Below are 18508 nucleotides of genomic sequence, written 5' to 3'. Positions count from 1 at the left end.
CATTGCATGGGCACCTCTAGTATTCTTACTTTACCAACTCCTACCTCACCCTTTGCGGGGAAAACAATCTAAGATGGAGTCTGCGCCCATGTGCAATGGAGCCAAAAGGGAGAAGCCACTCGGTCCCGTGACTCGAAAAGACTTCTTCGAAGAAAAACAACTTGTAACACTCCGAGCCCAACAATAGATGGCAGGATAATGCACAGCATGTGAATCTGAAGCGCAACATGCCACAAACAGAGGTACACTGGGTAAGTGACATTTTCTATATATATATGTGTATATATATATATATATATTATTACCCTTGAGACGCAAGACAGGAATTGAAAAATAATCACGCCCATCTTGATTAAACACTGCTCTCTGATAAAGCAGCTACATCCTTGGTGACATCTAGCAAAGCAGTGACCAACTTCAAGTTTTGATTGCGCCATGGATAACATTTTAACTGCCTGTCTGAAAATAAGAAGAGGGAGTCCATGATCAAATGAAGACTATTCTGAGCCTGGTTCAGGGAGGGAAATCAAAAGACAGCAATTCATTTCTGAGTTTCATAAGGGTCTAACATCCTTATTGAACTATGACGTTTGAGTATTCTTTCAGGGACCACTTTGGGAGCACAGCTTGGATCGAGCATGCAACAGGGGAGCTCTAGGCTATTTCAGTTGCAAGTGGTCAGGTATCAAAATTAAGGTTTATATGTACTTTCCTCTGCTTTTTTCCTTCAACTGACCAGCAGCAAGGCTGGCTGGCCAGCAATGGGACAGGCATGGGCTCAGGGACATTTGTTCCTGCAGGAGCAACCTGCCTTTCAAGTGCAATTCCCACACTGGCCCCACTACCCACATCCTGCTAGAGGAGAGGAAAAATCCTCTCAGCATGTCATTTATTCTCAGTTCCTGTAAACATTTGATATGCAATCATAGAGCTGGCCTGGCAGCTGCAAGCTTCTGGGCCCATCGGAAAAGGGTACCATTGGCCTTTTAGGCTGCTTTTTTAAAATAGCCTTGACAAATCGGACTTTGGCAGTAGGTTGGATTTAATGTACCTATTAAACACTTGAAACATCCTTCCAGCTAATTCTATTAGGTAGTTACACTTTATTAGAATTAATAAGTCATCTGTTCGATGGCATCTGTTGCTGCAGATACACATGTTGTGCACAGTCCGCCATCTGGTGTTGGGTCGGAGTGTTACAAGTTGTTTTTCTTCGAAGAAGTCTTTCGAGTCACGAGACCGAGGGACTCCTCCTCTTTGCTTCCATTGCGCATGGGCGTCGGCTCCATCTTAGATTGTTTTTTTTCCGCCCTCTGGTTCGGACGTGTTCCTTTTCGCTCCGGGTTTCGGGACGGAAAGATAGTCAAAACTTCGAAAAACTACGTCGGTATTGTTTCGATCGGGATAGTTAGAATGGACACCGAATCGTGAAGAGCTCCGGTAGCCCTTCGGGGTAATTTCGATCCCCCGTCGGGGCCTGGTCGGCCCGACCGCGTGTAACATCGACACCGATGGAACGGACCCCGTTCCGATTCTGTCCTAAATGCCACAATAAATATCCATATACGGACCAACATTTGGTCTGTAACTTGTGCCTGTCACCCGAGCACAAAGAAGAAACTTGTGAGGCCTGTCGTGCGTTCCGGTCCCGAAAAACGCTACGTGACCGTCGAGCCAGAAGATTACAGATGGCGTCCACGCCGACAGAACACCGAGAGTTCGAGGAACAAGGAGAAGAGGAGGAAGCCTTCTCCATCCATGAATCGGACTCTGATGAATTCGACGTCGATGAAACTGTGAGTAAGACGTCGAAAAGCACACAGCACAAGAAAACAGACAAGGCCCAGGGGACGCCACTGCCAACTGGCCATGGCTCAACCCATAAAGGTGACCGTCCATCGGCACCGAAAAAGGCCGAACTGGTGCCCAGAACGTCCGACTCGGGTCGAGACACAGGCACGCAACATTCTCGGGACCGAGAAAGTGTTGCCGAAAAAGATCGACGCCGAGAAAGCGGAGCCGACGCTGCTCGACGCAGAGACAGCGGCACCGAGGATGATCGACGCCGAGAAGGCTCGACTCCGAAAAAGAAGAGATTCGCCTCGGAGCCGAAAACAAAAAAAGACAGTTTCGGTGCCAAAACAACCAGCAACCGAACCTACTACCGGCTCATATTCAGAGGAACAATCATTGTCCTCTCAAATGCGTAAACACAGGTTTGAAGAGGAGTTACAGACTACTGATGTAGACCATACACAAAAGAGGATCTTCATCCAGAGTGGAACAGGGAAGATTAGCACTCTTCCACCAATCAGGAGAAAAAGGAGACTAGAGTTCCAAACTGAACAACTAACACCACAAGCAAAGGTGGCAAAGAAAGCAACTCCGCCACCCTCTCCTCCACCTGTAACTCAGATATCACCGGCACAAACTCCGTCACATTCACCGGCTCACACCACCATGAGCCAAGATGACCAAGATGCTTGGGACCTATACGACGCCCCAGTGTCAGACAATAGTCCAGAGTCATACCCTACCAAGCCCTCACCACCTGAGGACAGCACAGCGTATGCGCAGGTGGTAGCTAGGGCAGCAGAATTCCACAACGTGTCGTTACACACAGAACCTGTCGAGGATCACTTCCTTTTTAACACCCTCTCCTCCACCCATAGCAACTACCAAAGCCTGCCTATGCTTCCAGGAATGCTAAGGCACGCAAAGCAAATCTTCAAAGACCCTATCAAGAGTAGAGCGATCACTCCGAGGGTAGAGAAAAAATATAAAGCACCTCCCACAGACCCTGCTTTTATCACCTCTCAACTGCCACCAGACTCAGTCGTGGTAGGAGCAGCTCGTGAAAGAGCCAATTCACACACATCGGGCGATGCACCACCCCCGGATAAGGAAAGCCGAAAATTTGACGCAGCTGGGAAAAGTCGCTGTACAAGCTGCAAGCCAGTGGCGCATCGCAAACTCTCAGGCGCTCCTAGCGCTTTGACAGAGCCCATTGGGACGAGATGCAGCATCTCATCGAGCATCTACCCAAAGAATTTCAAAAGCGGGCAAAACAGGTGGTTGAGGAGGGACAAAACATCTCCAATAACCAAATACGCTCCTCTATGGATGCAGCGGACACAGCTGCAAGGACAGTAAACACTGCAGTAACCATCAGAAGGCACGCATGGTTACGCACGTCTGGCTTTAAACCAGAAATACAGCAAGCAGTACTCAATATGCCGTTCAACGAACAACAATTGTTCGGACCAGAGGTTGACACGGCGATTGAGAAGCTGAAAAAGGACACTGACACAGCCAAGGCCATGGGCGCGCTCTACTCCCCGCAAAGCAGAGGCACTTTCGGCACCTTCCGTAAAACAACCTTCGGAGGGGGGTTTCGGGGTCAGGCCACACAAGCCAGCACCTCACAATCAACACCGTCTACCTACCAGGGACAGTACCAAAGGGGAGGTTTTCGGGGCCAGTACAGAGGGGGACAATTCCCGAGAAACTGGGGAAAATTTCAAAGCCCCAAAACCCCAACAACCAAACAGTGACTTACAAGTCACTCAACCCCTCCACATAACACCAGTGGGGGGAAGACTACGTCAGTTTTATCAATTGTGGGTGGATATAACAACAGACACTTGGGTCGTAGCAATTATCCAACATGGTTATTGCATAGAATTTCTACAGATCCCTCCAAATATCCCACCAAAAACACAAAAAATGTCAAAACAGCATTTAGACCTCCTAGAAATAGAAGTTCAAGCACTACTGCAAAAAGAAGCAATAGAACTGGTACCATGTACAGAAATAAACACAGGAGTCTATTCACTGTACTTTCTAATACCCAAAAAGGACAAAACACTGAGGCCAATCTTAGATCTCAGAATACTAAACACCTACATCAAATCAGACCACTTTCACATGGTCACGCTACAGGAGGTGTTACCACTGCTAAAGCAACAAGATTACATGACAACCTTAGATCTCAAAGACGCGTATTTCCACATACCGATACACCCTTCGCACAGGAAATACCTAAGGTTTGTATTCAAGGGAATATACTATCAATTCAAAGTCTTACCGTTCGGTATAACGACCGCACCAAGAGTATTTACCAAATGCCTAGCAGTAGTAGCCGCACACATCAGAAGGCAGCAAATACACGTATTCCCGTATCTAGACGATTGGCTAATCAAGACCAACTCGCTAACAAAGTGTTCACAACACACAGAGTATGTCATATAAACCCTCTACAAACTCTGGTTCTCCCTCAACTACAAAAAATCACACATTGTGCTGTGCAAAATACAGCACTACTTAGGAGCGGTAATCAACACAACAAAAGGATTAGCCACTCCGAGTCCACAAAGGGTTCAAAATTTTCACAAGGTCATACAAGCCATGTATCCAACACTAAAAATACAGGCAAAAGTGGTTTTAAAACTCCTAGGCATGATGTCCTCATGCATAGCCATTGTCTCAAACGCAAGACTGCACATGAGGCCCTTACAACAGTGCCTAGCATCACAATGGTCACATGCACAGGGTCACCTTTTAGATCTGGTGTTGATAGACCGCCAAACATACATCTCGCTTCTATGGTGGAACAGTACAAATTTAAACAAAGGGCGGCCGTTCCAAGACCCAGTGCCTCAATACGTAATAACAGATGCTTCCATGACAGGGTGGGGAGCACACCTCGATCACCACAGCATCCAAGGACAATGGGACGTACATCAAACAAAACTGCATATAAATCACATCGAATTACTAGCAGTATTCCTGGCGCTAAAAGCATTTCAACCCATCATAACCCACAAATACGTTCTTGTCAAAACAGACAACATGACAACAATGTATTACCTAAACAAGCAAGGGGGAACACACTCGACACAGCTAGGTCTCCTAGCACAAAAGATATGGCAATGGGCAATTCACAACCACATTCGCCTAATAGCACAGTTTATTCCAGGGATCCAAAATCAACTAGCAGACAATCTCTCTCGAGATCACCAACAGGTCCACGAATGGGAGATTCACCCCCAAATCCTAAACACTTACTTCAAACTTTAGGGTACACCGCAAATAGACCTATTTGCAACAAAAGAGAACGCAAAATGCCAAAACTTCGCATCCAGGTACCCACACAGACAGTCTCAAGGCAATGCCCTATGGATGAACTGGTCAGGGAAATTTGCATACGCTTTTCCCCCTCTCCCTCTCCTTCCATATCTAGTAAACAAATTGAGTCAAAACAAACTCAAACTCATATTAATAGCACCAACATGGGCAAGACAACCTTGGTACACAACACTACTAGACCTGTCAGTAGTACCACACGTCAAGTTACCCAACAGGCCAGATCTGTTAACACAACACAAACAACAGATCAGGCATCCAGACCCAGCATCGCTCAATCTAGCAATCTGGCTCCTGAAATCCTAGAATTCGGACATTTAAACCTCACTCAAGAATGTATGGAAGTCATAAAACAAGCTAGAAGACCATCCACTAGACACTGCTATGTAAGCAAATGGAAAAGGTTTGTTTGCTACTGCCATAATAATCAAGTTCATCCATTACACGCATCCCCAAAAGATGTAGTGGGATACTTACTACACTTACAAAAGTCAAATCTAGCCTTCTCTTCCATTAAAATACACCTTGCAGCAATATCTGCATACCTGCAGATTACCCATTCAACTTCACTGTTTAGGATACCCGTCATTAAAGCATTTATGGAGGGCCTAAGAAGAATAATACCACCAAGAACACCACCTGTTCCTTCATGGAACCTTAACATCGTCCTGACAAGACTCATGGGACCACCTTTTGAACCCATGCATTCTTGCGAAATACAATTCTTAACCTGGAAAGTTGCATTTCTCATTGCCATCACATCACTAAGAAGAGTAAGTGAAATTCAGGCGTTTACAATACAAGAACCTTTTATCCAAATACACAAAAATAAGGTTGTACTAAGAACCAATCCTAAATTCCTACCAAAGGTTATTTCACCGTTCCACTTAAATCAAACGGTAGAGTTACCAGTGTTCTTCCCACAGCCAGACTCAGTAGCTGAAAGGGCACTACATACATTAGATGTCAAAAGAGCACTAATGTACTACATCGACAGAACAAAGGAGGTTAGGAAAACAAAACAACTGTTTATTTCATTTCAAAAACCTCATACAGGAAACCCAATATCAAAACAAGGTATAGCCAGATGGATAGTTAAGTGCATCCAAACCTGCTATCTTAAAGCAAAGAGACAACTGCCCATTACACCAAGGGCACACTCAACCAGAAAAAAAGGCGCTACCATGGCATTCCTAGGAAATATTCCAATGCACGAAATATGTAAGGCAGCCACATGGTCCACGCCTCACACATTTACTAAACACTACTGTGTAGACGTGCTATCCGCACAACAAGCCACAGTAGGTCAAGCCGTACTGAGAACTTTGTTTCAGACTACTTCCACTCCTACAGGCTGAGCCACCGCTTTTGGGGAGATAACTGCTTACTAGTCTATGCACAACATGTGTATCTGCAGCAACAGATGCCATCGAACTGAAAATGTCACTTACCCAGTGTACATCTGTTCGTGGCATTGGTCGCTGCAGATTCACATGTGCCCACCCGCCTCCCCGGGAGCCTGTAGCCGTTGGAAGTTATCTTCAACATTTGTACATTTGTGTATATATATATATATATATATATATATATATATATTACTTAACCTTAATTTGTACATACTTATTCATTCCATTGCATGGGCACTATTACTAACACACACAACTCCTACCTCACCCTCTGCGGGGAAAACAATCTAAGATGGAGCCGACGCCCATGCGCAATGGAAGCAAAGAGGAGGAGTCCCTCGGTCTCGTGACTCGAAAGACTTCTTTGAAGAAAAACAACTTGTAACACTCCGACCCAACACCAGATGGCGGACTGTGCACAACATGTGAATCTGCAGCGACCAATGCCACGAACAGATGTACACTGGGTAAGTGACATTTTCAATTTTTATCCAATGGGGCTACAGCTTTCCAATAGGGAATATCGACTTAGAAGATGTGTGTGTTTCACATAAGCTTTATTCGGCCAACAGACCATCAAAGCAATACAATACAATACAATATAATATAATAATATAAACCATAATGTCATAGAAAAATTTAAAAAAAGAATGATCCATGTTTGCCCGTCTTAAAACAATTTCAACTCATTGTAAATAAAAAGTGCGTATGCGCCATGCTGTTGCTAAAAACTTACTTACTGCGTAAATTGTCACATTTGAATTGTGGCTTTTTAAGATCCGCAAAGCTAAAAAACATTTCCTTAAATTCAATTCCCTACAGATTTTATATATCCATTTAAACCTTGGGATTGAATAGGCGGGACAAAAAAACATAAAATGTTCTACTGTTTCGGAAGGAATGCCACATACAGGACAGGTATCAGAGCTTGACTTAGGTCCCCATCTGCTCGTTAAGGCCTTCAGGGGTAATGTTCCAAATCGAAATCTGGCATACAAACTTTTGCCTAACAAATCAGGTATTGTATCTAAGTATGGTTCAAACTCAGGGTACCATTTAAAATCAATAAACGAGTTAGTTAAATGACCATTCGATTTCTGAGAAATGTAATTATTACATATGTGGGACCAGTAAGCTCTCTTCAATACTTTTACATGGGGCTTCACAAGTTGCTGGGGATTCTCCCAGAAGTTCCTCAGTCCTAGCATGCAAAACCAACTAGATACGTGTTTGATCCATGGTATGGACATGGAGTTAGAGGTTTTTAACAATTCTAATAGGGAAGACTTATATATAGCCAGTTCAGGAACTACCCAAAGCCTCACCCAATATAGTAGGGGCCGTAAGATAATCAAATCGGCTATACGTTTAAGCCCTAGATCTAAAAAATGGGGGGTTAATGGGGTGCTAGTGGGACAAGCACATAGAGCCCGAGCAAAGCTATTCTCAATTTTAGTTATCCTACTGCTATCTGTCATGCCCCAAATCTCTGCACCATAAACAGCAGCACCCTGTGCCTTTGCCACATAGATCTTTACTGCTGGAGACACAACTTTAGCGATCGTATTCCTGTAAAGGCGTAATATGGATGCTGCCCGATGTTGCAAAAGCCCGCCACTCTTACCGACTTGTTCGTCCCAGAGGAGTGAGTCTGTAAGCCTCACACCCAAGTAGTCGATAGAGCTAACCTGGTCCAAAATAGCTCCATCTAACCTGATCGTACACTTCTTACGAGAGCCAGAGCGAAGCACCATCAATTTTGTTTTCTTCGAGTTCAGCTCTAAACCAAAATTCCAGCAGAATGATTTAAATCTATCCACAAGAATTTGCAGCCCCATAGGGGTCTTTGAGATCAATAGAGAGTCATCCGCAAAAAGAAGAATTGGGATTTTCTGATTGCCTAAGCTGGGAGCATCATTCTGGCATGTCATGAGTTCTTGGACCACCTCGTTAATGAATAAAGAAAACAAAAGTGGCGCTAGGACACATCCCTGACGAACACCTCTTTTAATGGGAAACTTGTTAGTCAGTTCGCCTTGGTTACCCCATCTTACTTGAGCGTATGTGCCTTCATGCATACGTGTTAATAAATGAATGATATCAGATGGTGCCCCTCTTTTGTGTAGCACTCCCCAAAGCTTGTCTCTAGGGACCAGGTCAAAGGCAGAGCGCAGGTCTACAAAAGTGACATATAGTGTTTGCTTTGCCAAGACTACATATTTCCAGTGTAGCACGGTCAACCTAAATACCTGGTCAACCGTGCTAACTCTAGAGCGGAACCCTGCCTGAAGTGGTGATAGGATCTGCTGCTCCGTCACCCAACTCGTCAGTCTAACTAACAATTGTTTTGCAAAAATTTTTTGTAGGTTGTCAATTAAACTGACCGGTCTGTAGTTAATTGGAAGATTTACGTTGCCCTTTTTATACATTGGAATAATTTCTGCACCCTTCCACGTCTCGGGGATCTGTCCTCCTTTTGCGATTTTGTTTGACAGCATATTAATATACCAGGTCCAGATGGGTAACTCTGATTTATAAAGGTCACCTGGAATTTTATCAGGGCCTGGGGCTTTACCTGTCTTTAGAGATTTAATGGCGTCTGCAGTTTCTTCTAGAGAAAAGCAAATATAGCTTTCAGAGTTAAATAGATTCCCACTGGACGGAGAAGTGGCAAGGTTAGCATTGGGTGAAATTGGGGGGTATAGTCCCACTTTCTCACAATCGACAGTCCCGGTGGAGGCAGTTCCTTCGTACAAGAGAGAGAAATGATCCACCCAGGTACCAGGTTGAATATGGTTCCTTTGTATAAACCTACCCCCTCTCTCGTGCTTAGTCAGCAGTTCCCAAAAAAGCGTATTGTTGTTTGTTTTAGTAGCATCTAGCAAGTCCTGCCAAATAGCATCTTCCCAAGCTTTCTTTGATTGTAGGATTATCTTTTTATACGTGAATCTTGCTTGTTTGATTGCCCCCGTATACCCGGCCAGTATAGCCTTCCTTAACTCAGTCTTAGCCCTCATGCATGCATCATTAAACCAACTGCTGTTAGGTGAACCCCCATATTGCCGGTTTGCCGTGGCTACCTTTTTATAAAAGACACTTTGAAGTTTAACCATCATATCTTCGTGAATATCAAGAAGTGGAATGGCTTCTGGTTCGAAGTCTTCATAGGCTGATAGATTATCTAAGAACACTTGGTAGATCTTACATAGCAAATAGGGGTTTGACATGACTTTTGGCCACTTCACCTTTGTATAAGCATTGTTTAAAATAGGGGGAGGGGCCATTGATGTTTGCATATTCAAGGTTCTACCAAAGATATTCCCAGCAAGGGTGAGCAACAATGGAAAGTGATCACTCTCGCATCTTGAATCTACCCTCATATCTAGCAGCAATGGCCAAAGACGCACATCCACCAGAAAATAATCAATTACGCTGGCCACAGAACCTCGTAGGAATGTCGGTGCCAAGTTTAAATCAGAAGGAGTTCGACCATTACAGGCCCTTAGGCCAAACTTTAAGCATAGTGTAGCAAGCTGAGTTGCTACACGAGAGCGTGGAGGATAACTATCACCATCCAATTGTGCAATACACCATAATTCGTCCTCATCCGCAGTTAAATCACTAAGAAACGCTGAGGGTTCGAAAGTGCAATTTACATCCCCTGCAATAATTAAGTAGGAATTAGTTTGTAGCGTGTCTAAAAAGTCAAAGAGTAAAGTTAAAATGTGTGATTCTGTACCATGTGCAACAGAACGGGCGTAAACATTAATTAAGATTGTTAAAATTTTGATTAAAAGAAATTTGTAAACCCATCAAGTCGGGACAATCAAATTCTAAAACCTTATAGTCACATTGGAGCTTTGAATTTAAAAGGATTAAAAGACCCCCTTTTGCGCGACCAGTTGCTTTCTCTGAAGGCAGTGCAGGGATATTAAATGAAAGAAACCCATCCATGCTTGGTTGGCCCTCGGCCCAAGTTTCTTGAAAGAGACACACATCTTGTGACTTTATATAGGCAACCCAGTCCACATCATCCAATTTCCTAGCAAGGCCCGCAAGATTCCAAGTCATAATGGATAACCCATTAGTTCCCAATGCAGCCCCATGTTTAGGGGATGGAACATCCTTATAGTTCGACTCGATAGCAAGGTACTTCTCTAATTTGTCTATTGAAGGTGCCACTAGATTATCCTGATAGGCGGCTTCCTGGGCAGACAGTCATACATGCCCCGAATGCAGAAAGACGCCTTCTTCCCTAGAGCCTCTCTCATTGGTATTAGCAATTGGGACAAACACAGGAGTCTGTTTTGGGTCAATTAAATTAGCGGCCAGCCTGATGCCTCCTCCTTTTAGCTCTTTGTGTTGTCCCTTGCGTTCAACAGAGTCAATAAGTTGGTCTGCCAAGAATTTATCGTGGAACACAATCATGATTACATCGAGGTTTGACCCAGGGGGACTCCATCTTTCTGTTTTTTGAATGTCCGAACGTATAATTGAAAGGCAACCCTGTCGATTGCGTATCCAGTAAATAACCTTATTAAGTCTAGACTCTTGGTCCTCAACAGACCTGGGTGGCAACTTTGGGACATTGCTTAGGAAAAGAGTGTTGGCTCTGTGTCTGGGACCAATACTATTAGGAGTCCCGCCTAAAGCACTATTTGTTCTTCGAGAAGGAAAAATGCAAGCTGGATCCTTAATTTGATGGTTGTCAAATAACTTCCTATTGGTTGACAGAGGGCTATCCCTATTTATCGGTAAATTGGAAGTAGGATTTTGCCTTGAAGCAGACTGACGGTTCAATGGGGCAAAGAGGCTTCCAATAGGATCTTCCCCGTTCCTTGTCTTGTCTCCGCCGAGGGGGATACTATTGCACCCAGTGAGTATATTTCTAGGGTTCATAATATAGGAAGGTATACTACCTTCAGCGACCCTCCTATGGGATCCAGCTCTCTGGGCGTGATTAATTAGCCCCTCAAGTGCTTTAGTATTAAATGTAGCAGAATCAGCTGCCAAAGTCCCACCTGCCCCTTCTGCCTCCGTCTTCTGGCAAATGCATCCCGATAGTTTGGCCATATTCCCCTGTAGCAGTTTAGTTAGCTGCAAGACTAGATTCTTAATTTCGTCTACTCTCTGGAGAATTAAGGGCAATTTAGCTGCATTGTCAGACATATCAGAACACATGTCAGTAGTAATAGGCAGGGAAGAGGCAGCTTCAATAGCCCTAGCAGCTGTAAGAGGGTCGTGGACCTCAATCACAGCGCTTCCCTCAGACAGAAGCTCGAAACGATTTTTGCATGGAATATTAGGGACCAGCCTTATCTCCGGACTCAATGGTAGGGGTGTGCGTTCCATTTCCTCCATGTGCAAAATCTCCTGGGTTTGAAAGTGATTGGAGATACTGCTACCAGTCACGATACCCTGCAGGAAAGAGGGAGCAGTGGCATTAACAGCGGATGATTTCCCTGCACAATCTGATGAACCCCCAGTATTTACTGGTCGAGCTTCCCTATTCTTGATAAAAAACTCCTGAATCGTTTTAGGTTGGAGTGGAGGCTTCTTCAAGGGCAAAAGGCCATGAGTGCCTAGTTCGCTATTAAGTATAGCCTCTACCTCCTCGAAAAGTTGATCAATCTCATCGAGTGATTTCGATTCCCCTTGGGCAGGTTTAATAGTTGTTTTCCTAGGTCGTTTTTTCTGCTTTTTTATACCTTCCAGTGGAGCCGGCGGGCCAACAGCCTTCCTTTTCCCCATAATTCTAAATAAAAACAGCAGATACAAATAATTAGAGCTGAGGTTGTTACCGGACTCTTGGCAGCAAAACGATCCTTCTAGCAGGTATGTTGTGGTTTGTGTCAAATCAGGTCCCAGAATCTGAGTAACAGAATAGAGAGACGGAGCCCAGCCCGGCCTCAGACGATCAAAGACAGGCGTAGACGGGCCCTATGTTTGAGAAGGTGTCCGGGTGGGTAGATAGTTATCAACCATTGCCCAGGGGCCTTGGGAGTCGGGATAAGAATGATATAATTCAGGCCGACCTCCTTTGGCCACACGATGTGGGTTGACAAGGCTCCTTCTTTTCAACAACTCCTTGGCAACAACGTGCTTCCTGTGTACGAAAGGGGGGTGGCCCAGCCCGGCCTCTTCCGGGCAAGGACGGGCCCGCCCTTGGCCCGGGCTTTGCCCGGGCGCCGCCCGCGCGCGTCCCGCGACAGCGGGAGCGCTCTTCCAATTTAAAGGGCTCCTGCCCTGCCTCTCGTCACTTCCCCCGGACTCCTGGCCAATCAGCGCGTCCCGCGACGGCGGGAGCGCTCTTCCAATTTAAAGGGCTCCTGCCCTGCCTCTCGTCACTTCCCCCGGACTCCTGGCCAATCAGCGCGTCCCGCGACGGCGGGAGCGCTCTTCCAATTTAAAGGGCTCCTGCCCTGCCTCTCGTCACTTCCCCCGGACTCCTGGCCAATCAGCGCGTCCCGCGATGGCGGGAGCGCTCTTCCAATTTAAAGGGCTCCTGCCCTGCCTCTCGTCACTTCCCCCGGACTCCTGGCCAATCAGCGCGTCCCGCGACGGCGGGAGCGCTCTTCCAATTTAAAGGGCTCCTGCCCTGCCTCTCGTCACTTCCCCCGGACTCCTGGCCAATCAGCGCGTCCCCTTAGAAGATGTTCTACTACCAGGGCACGTAAAACACACTTTATACATGGCCTGCTGTTTAGAACTGTTGCATCCTACTCTCTGAGGCTTCGGGTAGATTTTAGGGATGACTTATTGTTAATGGAGAGATTTGAGCTTGTCAAGAGTTAATTTGACAGCTTAAGTTTGACAGTGCTTGACTAACGTGTTTTTATTTGCCACCACAGTCCTGCACTAGCTTCCACTACTGACACTTTCACCTACAGGCCCTGGAACCCTGAGCAACACATACTAGGGACGTACAGGTAGGGATAGATCTTTATACTTTCCATCTAGGCTGCAGAACAGGCTTGTCATTTATTGGTGGCACAAATAGTGCTGCAGTCCACTAAAGACCCCTTAACATACAGTCCCTAAGTACTCTGAATGCTTTGTACAATGGCCATATATGAAAGTTAACCTGGCCAGTCAGGGATTAGTCAATCTGTATCCACAAGTACACACTTTTAGGGGTTAGAGCACATAGACTGTGCATTGGATATCATTGCCCCAGACTGCAGTGTCATTACACTGGTTTCTAAAGTCAGCTGAAAGTGGAGCTGAACCTGCGAAAAGCCATTTCCCTACGAGAGGCAAGTTTGTTTTTACATAGTTTTGTATGTTAGGTGGTGGTATTAACTTTCTTGTGCACTGATAAATTAGGATTACTGAGCTCACTACAGCTGATAATGGTTTTCCAGTTCATCATCCATATGATGAGCCGTGTTTAAAATTTTTTTTTTATATATTCTTGTAATTGTTAATTGACATTGTTCAGTTATAATTTGTATGGATTTGCCGTATGTTTCTTGTGCCAGCACTTCTGACAATTGACATCTTTAAAACCATGAAATGTTATATACCCGTTACCCATTGCATCACCTTCTTCTGCATCAAAGACCAATGTACCAATTATGTTGACAGGTACTCACCGCAAAGGAAAGGAAAACTCAGATTGAAGATAAGAATAAATTAACTGAACAGTACATTATTGCACTTCCAATGTTACTGTCTAAGGTACAGTTTCCCCGTCTTTTTTTGTTTTTCATGATAACCACATAGAACAAGCAGATTGGAGTATCTAATGTTTTACCATTTGATTTACTCTTTTAGTATTGTGTTGACTCGGAGAAGGTTGCAAATCTGCTGCAGATTCCCCAGTTTTTTGATCTAGAATTGTATAGTACGGGCAGGATGGAAAAGGTAAGATTTACTTCTGTCCCTCTGTTACTTTGTACTGTAGGTGGCCAGCATTCTACTAGAGTTGGGGCATTTGAGTGTCATTAGAATAGTAGAGAATAACTACATATTAGAACCTCTTATGTAATACTGCTTACCACCATGACCGCATAAACAAATTTTAAGTTTAGGGTTCAAGAAAAATGAGTAAACATGAGCAGATTGAACTGATTGGCTTGCATTTCTTTATATCTCTATTAAAAGGAAGCTGTACACTGAAAAAGTAAAACTAAATAACATTCTATGGAATCTTAGCAGTTTACCTGTGCTTGGGAAAGGTAACCATCTAAAAATATTTTGTCAGTTTGTCAACATGTTTACTTTTCTAATTTTATTCATATACAATTCACAAACAATGCTAATTGAGATATGCCTAAAGCTGTGCGTACAAATAGCAAAGCAATACCTTCCACTTGGAAAGTAAACAATACAAATATTAAAAAGCTAAATCCTAGATCCATTAAGGGCATTATTCAAGGTTTCTACTCCAAAACGTTTGGTGTCTGTGACCAAATGTAGTTTTCTCTTCAAAGAGCCCTGATCATTGTTAAAGATACTATTACCAGCTTTAAAAAAAAAAACTGTGTGGGCTTTCATCTTGTCTTCAAAGCTTCTAAGACTCCTTGGACCACTTACAGCAGCCTTAGCATGTATTATTTTTTTTTTTTTGTGTGTGTGGTAGAGGGACAAGACGTGACTCTCGGGCAGTTCTTGGATTGAAGCTAAACCTCCTCCTAGGCCCTGCACCCTTCTCACACCTATGTTTTTCTCCTAAAGGGGAAAGGTCTTCTCTGTTTAGAAACAGTCTAAATGTTCTTAAGCATTTGTATGACCAGTGATTTTCTTCGCAGTTAGAATAAGTTCACAGCGGTTTTTGTGTTGAAACAGATCTTAGCTATTCCATGTTGATGAAACTCATTTTTCTTTGCTGTCAAAAGTATTTAGTTCTGATCACCATAGTATTTTCTGTACCCTTCATAGGGTATAGCCTTATCGTCATGATGGCTCAAAAAATCTAGATTCTCTTAGAATCTGAGGAAAGTATTATTTGTCTTTTATCAAAGCATGGTTTAGTATTACATTTTCTGAAGACTGGCTTCCCAATCAGTCTGTTCAACCATATTCGCTTTGGACTGGGTTTCGGTTTGTTCTTTGTTGTAGCGCCCCTGACAGATGTGAAATTGCAGGCCTCTTTCCACAACATTCCAAGTATCCTCGATTATGAGCCAGATTGAGGACTGTTTGTAAAAAGAAGACAAGACAGAGTTTGCATCTAGGATGTTTCCCCGTGCCTTTCCCTGGCCCATAGCACTCTGGAAGGACCAGCCCTTGCCCAACCAGAGGTTAACGTATAGTTAGGTGGGACAGCCTTCTTTGTGCCCTTGTTTTGGGGTTCTCAAGCCTGGTGATGTGCAGCTTATACCCAACTTTCTGTTCATGGTTCATGCCAGAGACTTTAGCTGGACCAGTCTGATTTGAATAAGGAAGAGAGCAGACTTTGAGTCCATCTCCCAACTAACTGTCGGAATTTTGTATAAAGGTGTGGCAGTATCCTACACCCAGGGTGCCAAGATTTCTCCACCAGGAACCAGAGTACTACACCACTGGTGACCAAGGAATACTTATGTGCCATACTGTGTACTGCCAGCTCCGCTTGCCAGGTTCGGGTCTAGAAACAAGGAACGTTCTTAAAACCCTACTCTTGATAGCTGACGGAACCCTGATTAATGGAGGGAGCTAACAGACTGCTCCGGATGGGAATTTGAGATGCCCTTACATGAGGAAGACTTGGTCCAGCAGAGAGAGGACCTTTTAGATCCGTAGGTGGGACGAACTGAAACAGCTACTTCAGCTCAGGTAGACAAGCACTACTCATGTCGGCATCTGAGATCTGTGATTTCCAGGTGCTCCTCCTGCAGCACGTGCTTAGCTTTAGAAGGGACCATGTCTGGTGCCTTTTGTGTAGGCTATGCTAAATGCTTCATTTGGAGAAATTGGGTAAAAAGCCCCTAGAGTTGAACTGGGCTATGTTCGTGGTAACCACAAATTGATTTGTGTTCAGTAGCAGGCATCCTTTGTACACTACTTGCACCCAAAGTTAAGCTCAGCAACCTGGATGGGCTCCTAGCTTTGTTTTGAACTTTGAGCAGTGCAACTTGAACACAGCTGATCCAACACTGGTGTTTCCAAACTCAAGTGAAAGGGTGTGCCTCTATGCTGAAACTGTTCACCACAGTACATTGGCAGGCTGGGGTGACAAGCTCAAAACAACACCTACAGAAGGGAGCCTTGAAACTAAAGGCCAGACCTCTATGCCTTATTAGTGGCACATACCAAAAGTACTGTGTACAGTACAAAGTGGAGAATTCAAATCATTTGGTTCTTCAGCCTTGAACTGTTCACCCTTGAATTTCGCAAAATTTCAGAAAGTAGAGATAAGATGACCTGAACCCACAATGACAATAGGAATAGTAATTTAAGCACTTTTTCCCCAGGGGAAGCCTTTGAGAGACAGACCTTAAGAGAATATTACACAAATCCCCAGGAAAAAACCCACAAACCAGAACAGAGGGACTGTGTCCCAAAATGGAACTTGATTTATTTTTAGTTTGGTGTTAAGATCTTACTTACTGAGGTGGTGTGAGGTTAGAGAGTAAGTGGTGGATAGCTTGACTCCACTTCTCTGAGACTTGTGCTAAAGAGGTGTCCTTGGTGCTTAGTTTTGGGATCTACTATAACTTTAAGCCTCAGGTCACTACTGGTGACAGACTCCAGTTATGGTCTGACTCGAATAACCCATCTGTCCTGGGACTCCTCAAATGGTTCCTACAGCTGGAAATTAGATTGTGAACCGTAGAGTTAACAAAACCTGGGAACAGTCAAAACAAACTGACAGCATGCAAAAAAGTGGGGGTAACCATGCCAAAAAGAGGGTGCTTTCCTACATAGAGAACAGCTCAGCAACAGAACATGAAATCTCACCTTACAAAAGCACAGGACGAGGACATCCTATTATTGGAGATTATTTCTTGAACTGCAGTGTCCGCCCAATAACTTCCCATGCTTTGCAGCTTGGTTAAGACCTTGCCTGAAAACTTAATAGATCCAGTTAGAGCTAGAGTTGTCATTCCTCCTGAGGTCCGAAAGCCATCTGAAGTGCTCCAGACAACCCAGTGTATTTCAGTATCCCATCCTACTCGACTCACTACTGTTTCACACTGCTAGATAAAAAGCCTCAGCCTAGGCAACAGGGGGTGTTCCTTCCCCAGATAAGGAGTGTAAGAGGATTGATGCGGCTGGCAAGCTTGTGGCTGTGGCAGGGTGGCCACACATGGAGAATTGCAAGAACAGTCAGACTACTATCAAAATAAAACTGCTATCACTGGAAAGAGGTGGAAGAGCTAATCAAACATCTCCTTGAAGCCCACTAGAAGAGTGACCAGGAACTGGCTGTAAAAAGCAAAATTATATCTTAGTCCAACATAGGTGCACAGAACTCTTCCAATACTCCCTCAAGAGAGGAATACCTGCATCCTGTTACAATGACATGAGGGTCTCCTAGTTCTCTTCCAGGGGATCCTCATCAATAGTCATAAACATTGAATATTCCCGCCCTTGTGCGGGGACCCCGGAGCATATATATATAAAATACATACATATTATCATGTGTAAAACAGCAATGCAGGCTATAATCATAAATAGGCTAAAATGCTTTATTTCTATGCAAGTTTTTTTTTCTTTTTTTTTTTTTATATTATAAAATCACAATAGATCATAAATATCTACCTAAGCCCCAAAAACTGGACTTAGGGAAGTAAACAGCAGTAAATATCAGAGAAAAATAGAAAAAACCACATTGAAAAACAATGAAGCATTCTTAGCCAATAGGCTGCATGCAGGTTAACACAGGAGAACCATAAAAACTTTGGCACCGTGCCTTTAAGACCCTGAGCACCTCCAGTATCCCACCATGCCTCAGGGGTGAAGGGAAGGTGACAGTTGGTTCACAGTTAGGTCAGTTCTTTTTTCCGGCTTCTTCTGAGAGGATCCTGGAG

General features: G+C 44.2%; 1 protein-coding gene across 5 annotated transcripts in view; it reads left to right on the top strand.

The window, feature by feature from the left end:
• STAG1 (STAG1 cohesin complex component) overlaps window positions 1–18508 on the top strand; it is a 995019-nt gene that overhangs the window by 505282 nt on the left and 471229 nt on the right. For all 5 annotated transcript variants that reach the window (XM_069213542.1, XM_069213540.1, XM_069213544.1 and 2 more), the window contains 2 exons: window positions 14139–14231; window positions 14328–14417. In XM_069213542.1, the coding sequence (XP_069069643.1) occupies window positions 14139–14231; window positions 14328–14417 (183 nt within the window). The remainder of the gene's footprint in view (window positions 1–14138; window positions 14232–14327; window positions 14418–18508) is intronic.

This window comes from Pleurodeles waltl, chromosome 11, assembly GCF_031143425.1.
Source record: "Pleurodeles waltl isolate 20211129_DDA chromosome 11, aPleWal1.hap1.20221129, whole genome shotgun sequence".
In the NCBI taxonomy this organism is placed as follows: Eukaryota; Metazoa; Chordata; class Amphibia; order Caudata; family Salamandridae; genus Pleurodeles; species Pleurodeles waltl.
This window is presented reverse-complemented; position numbering and strand designations above follow the sequence as displayed.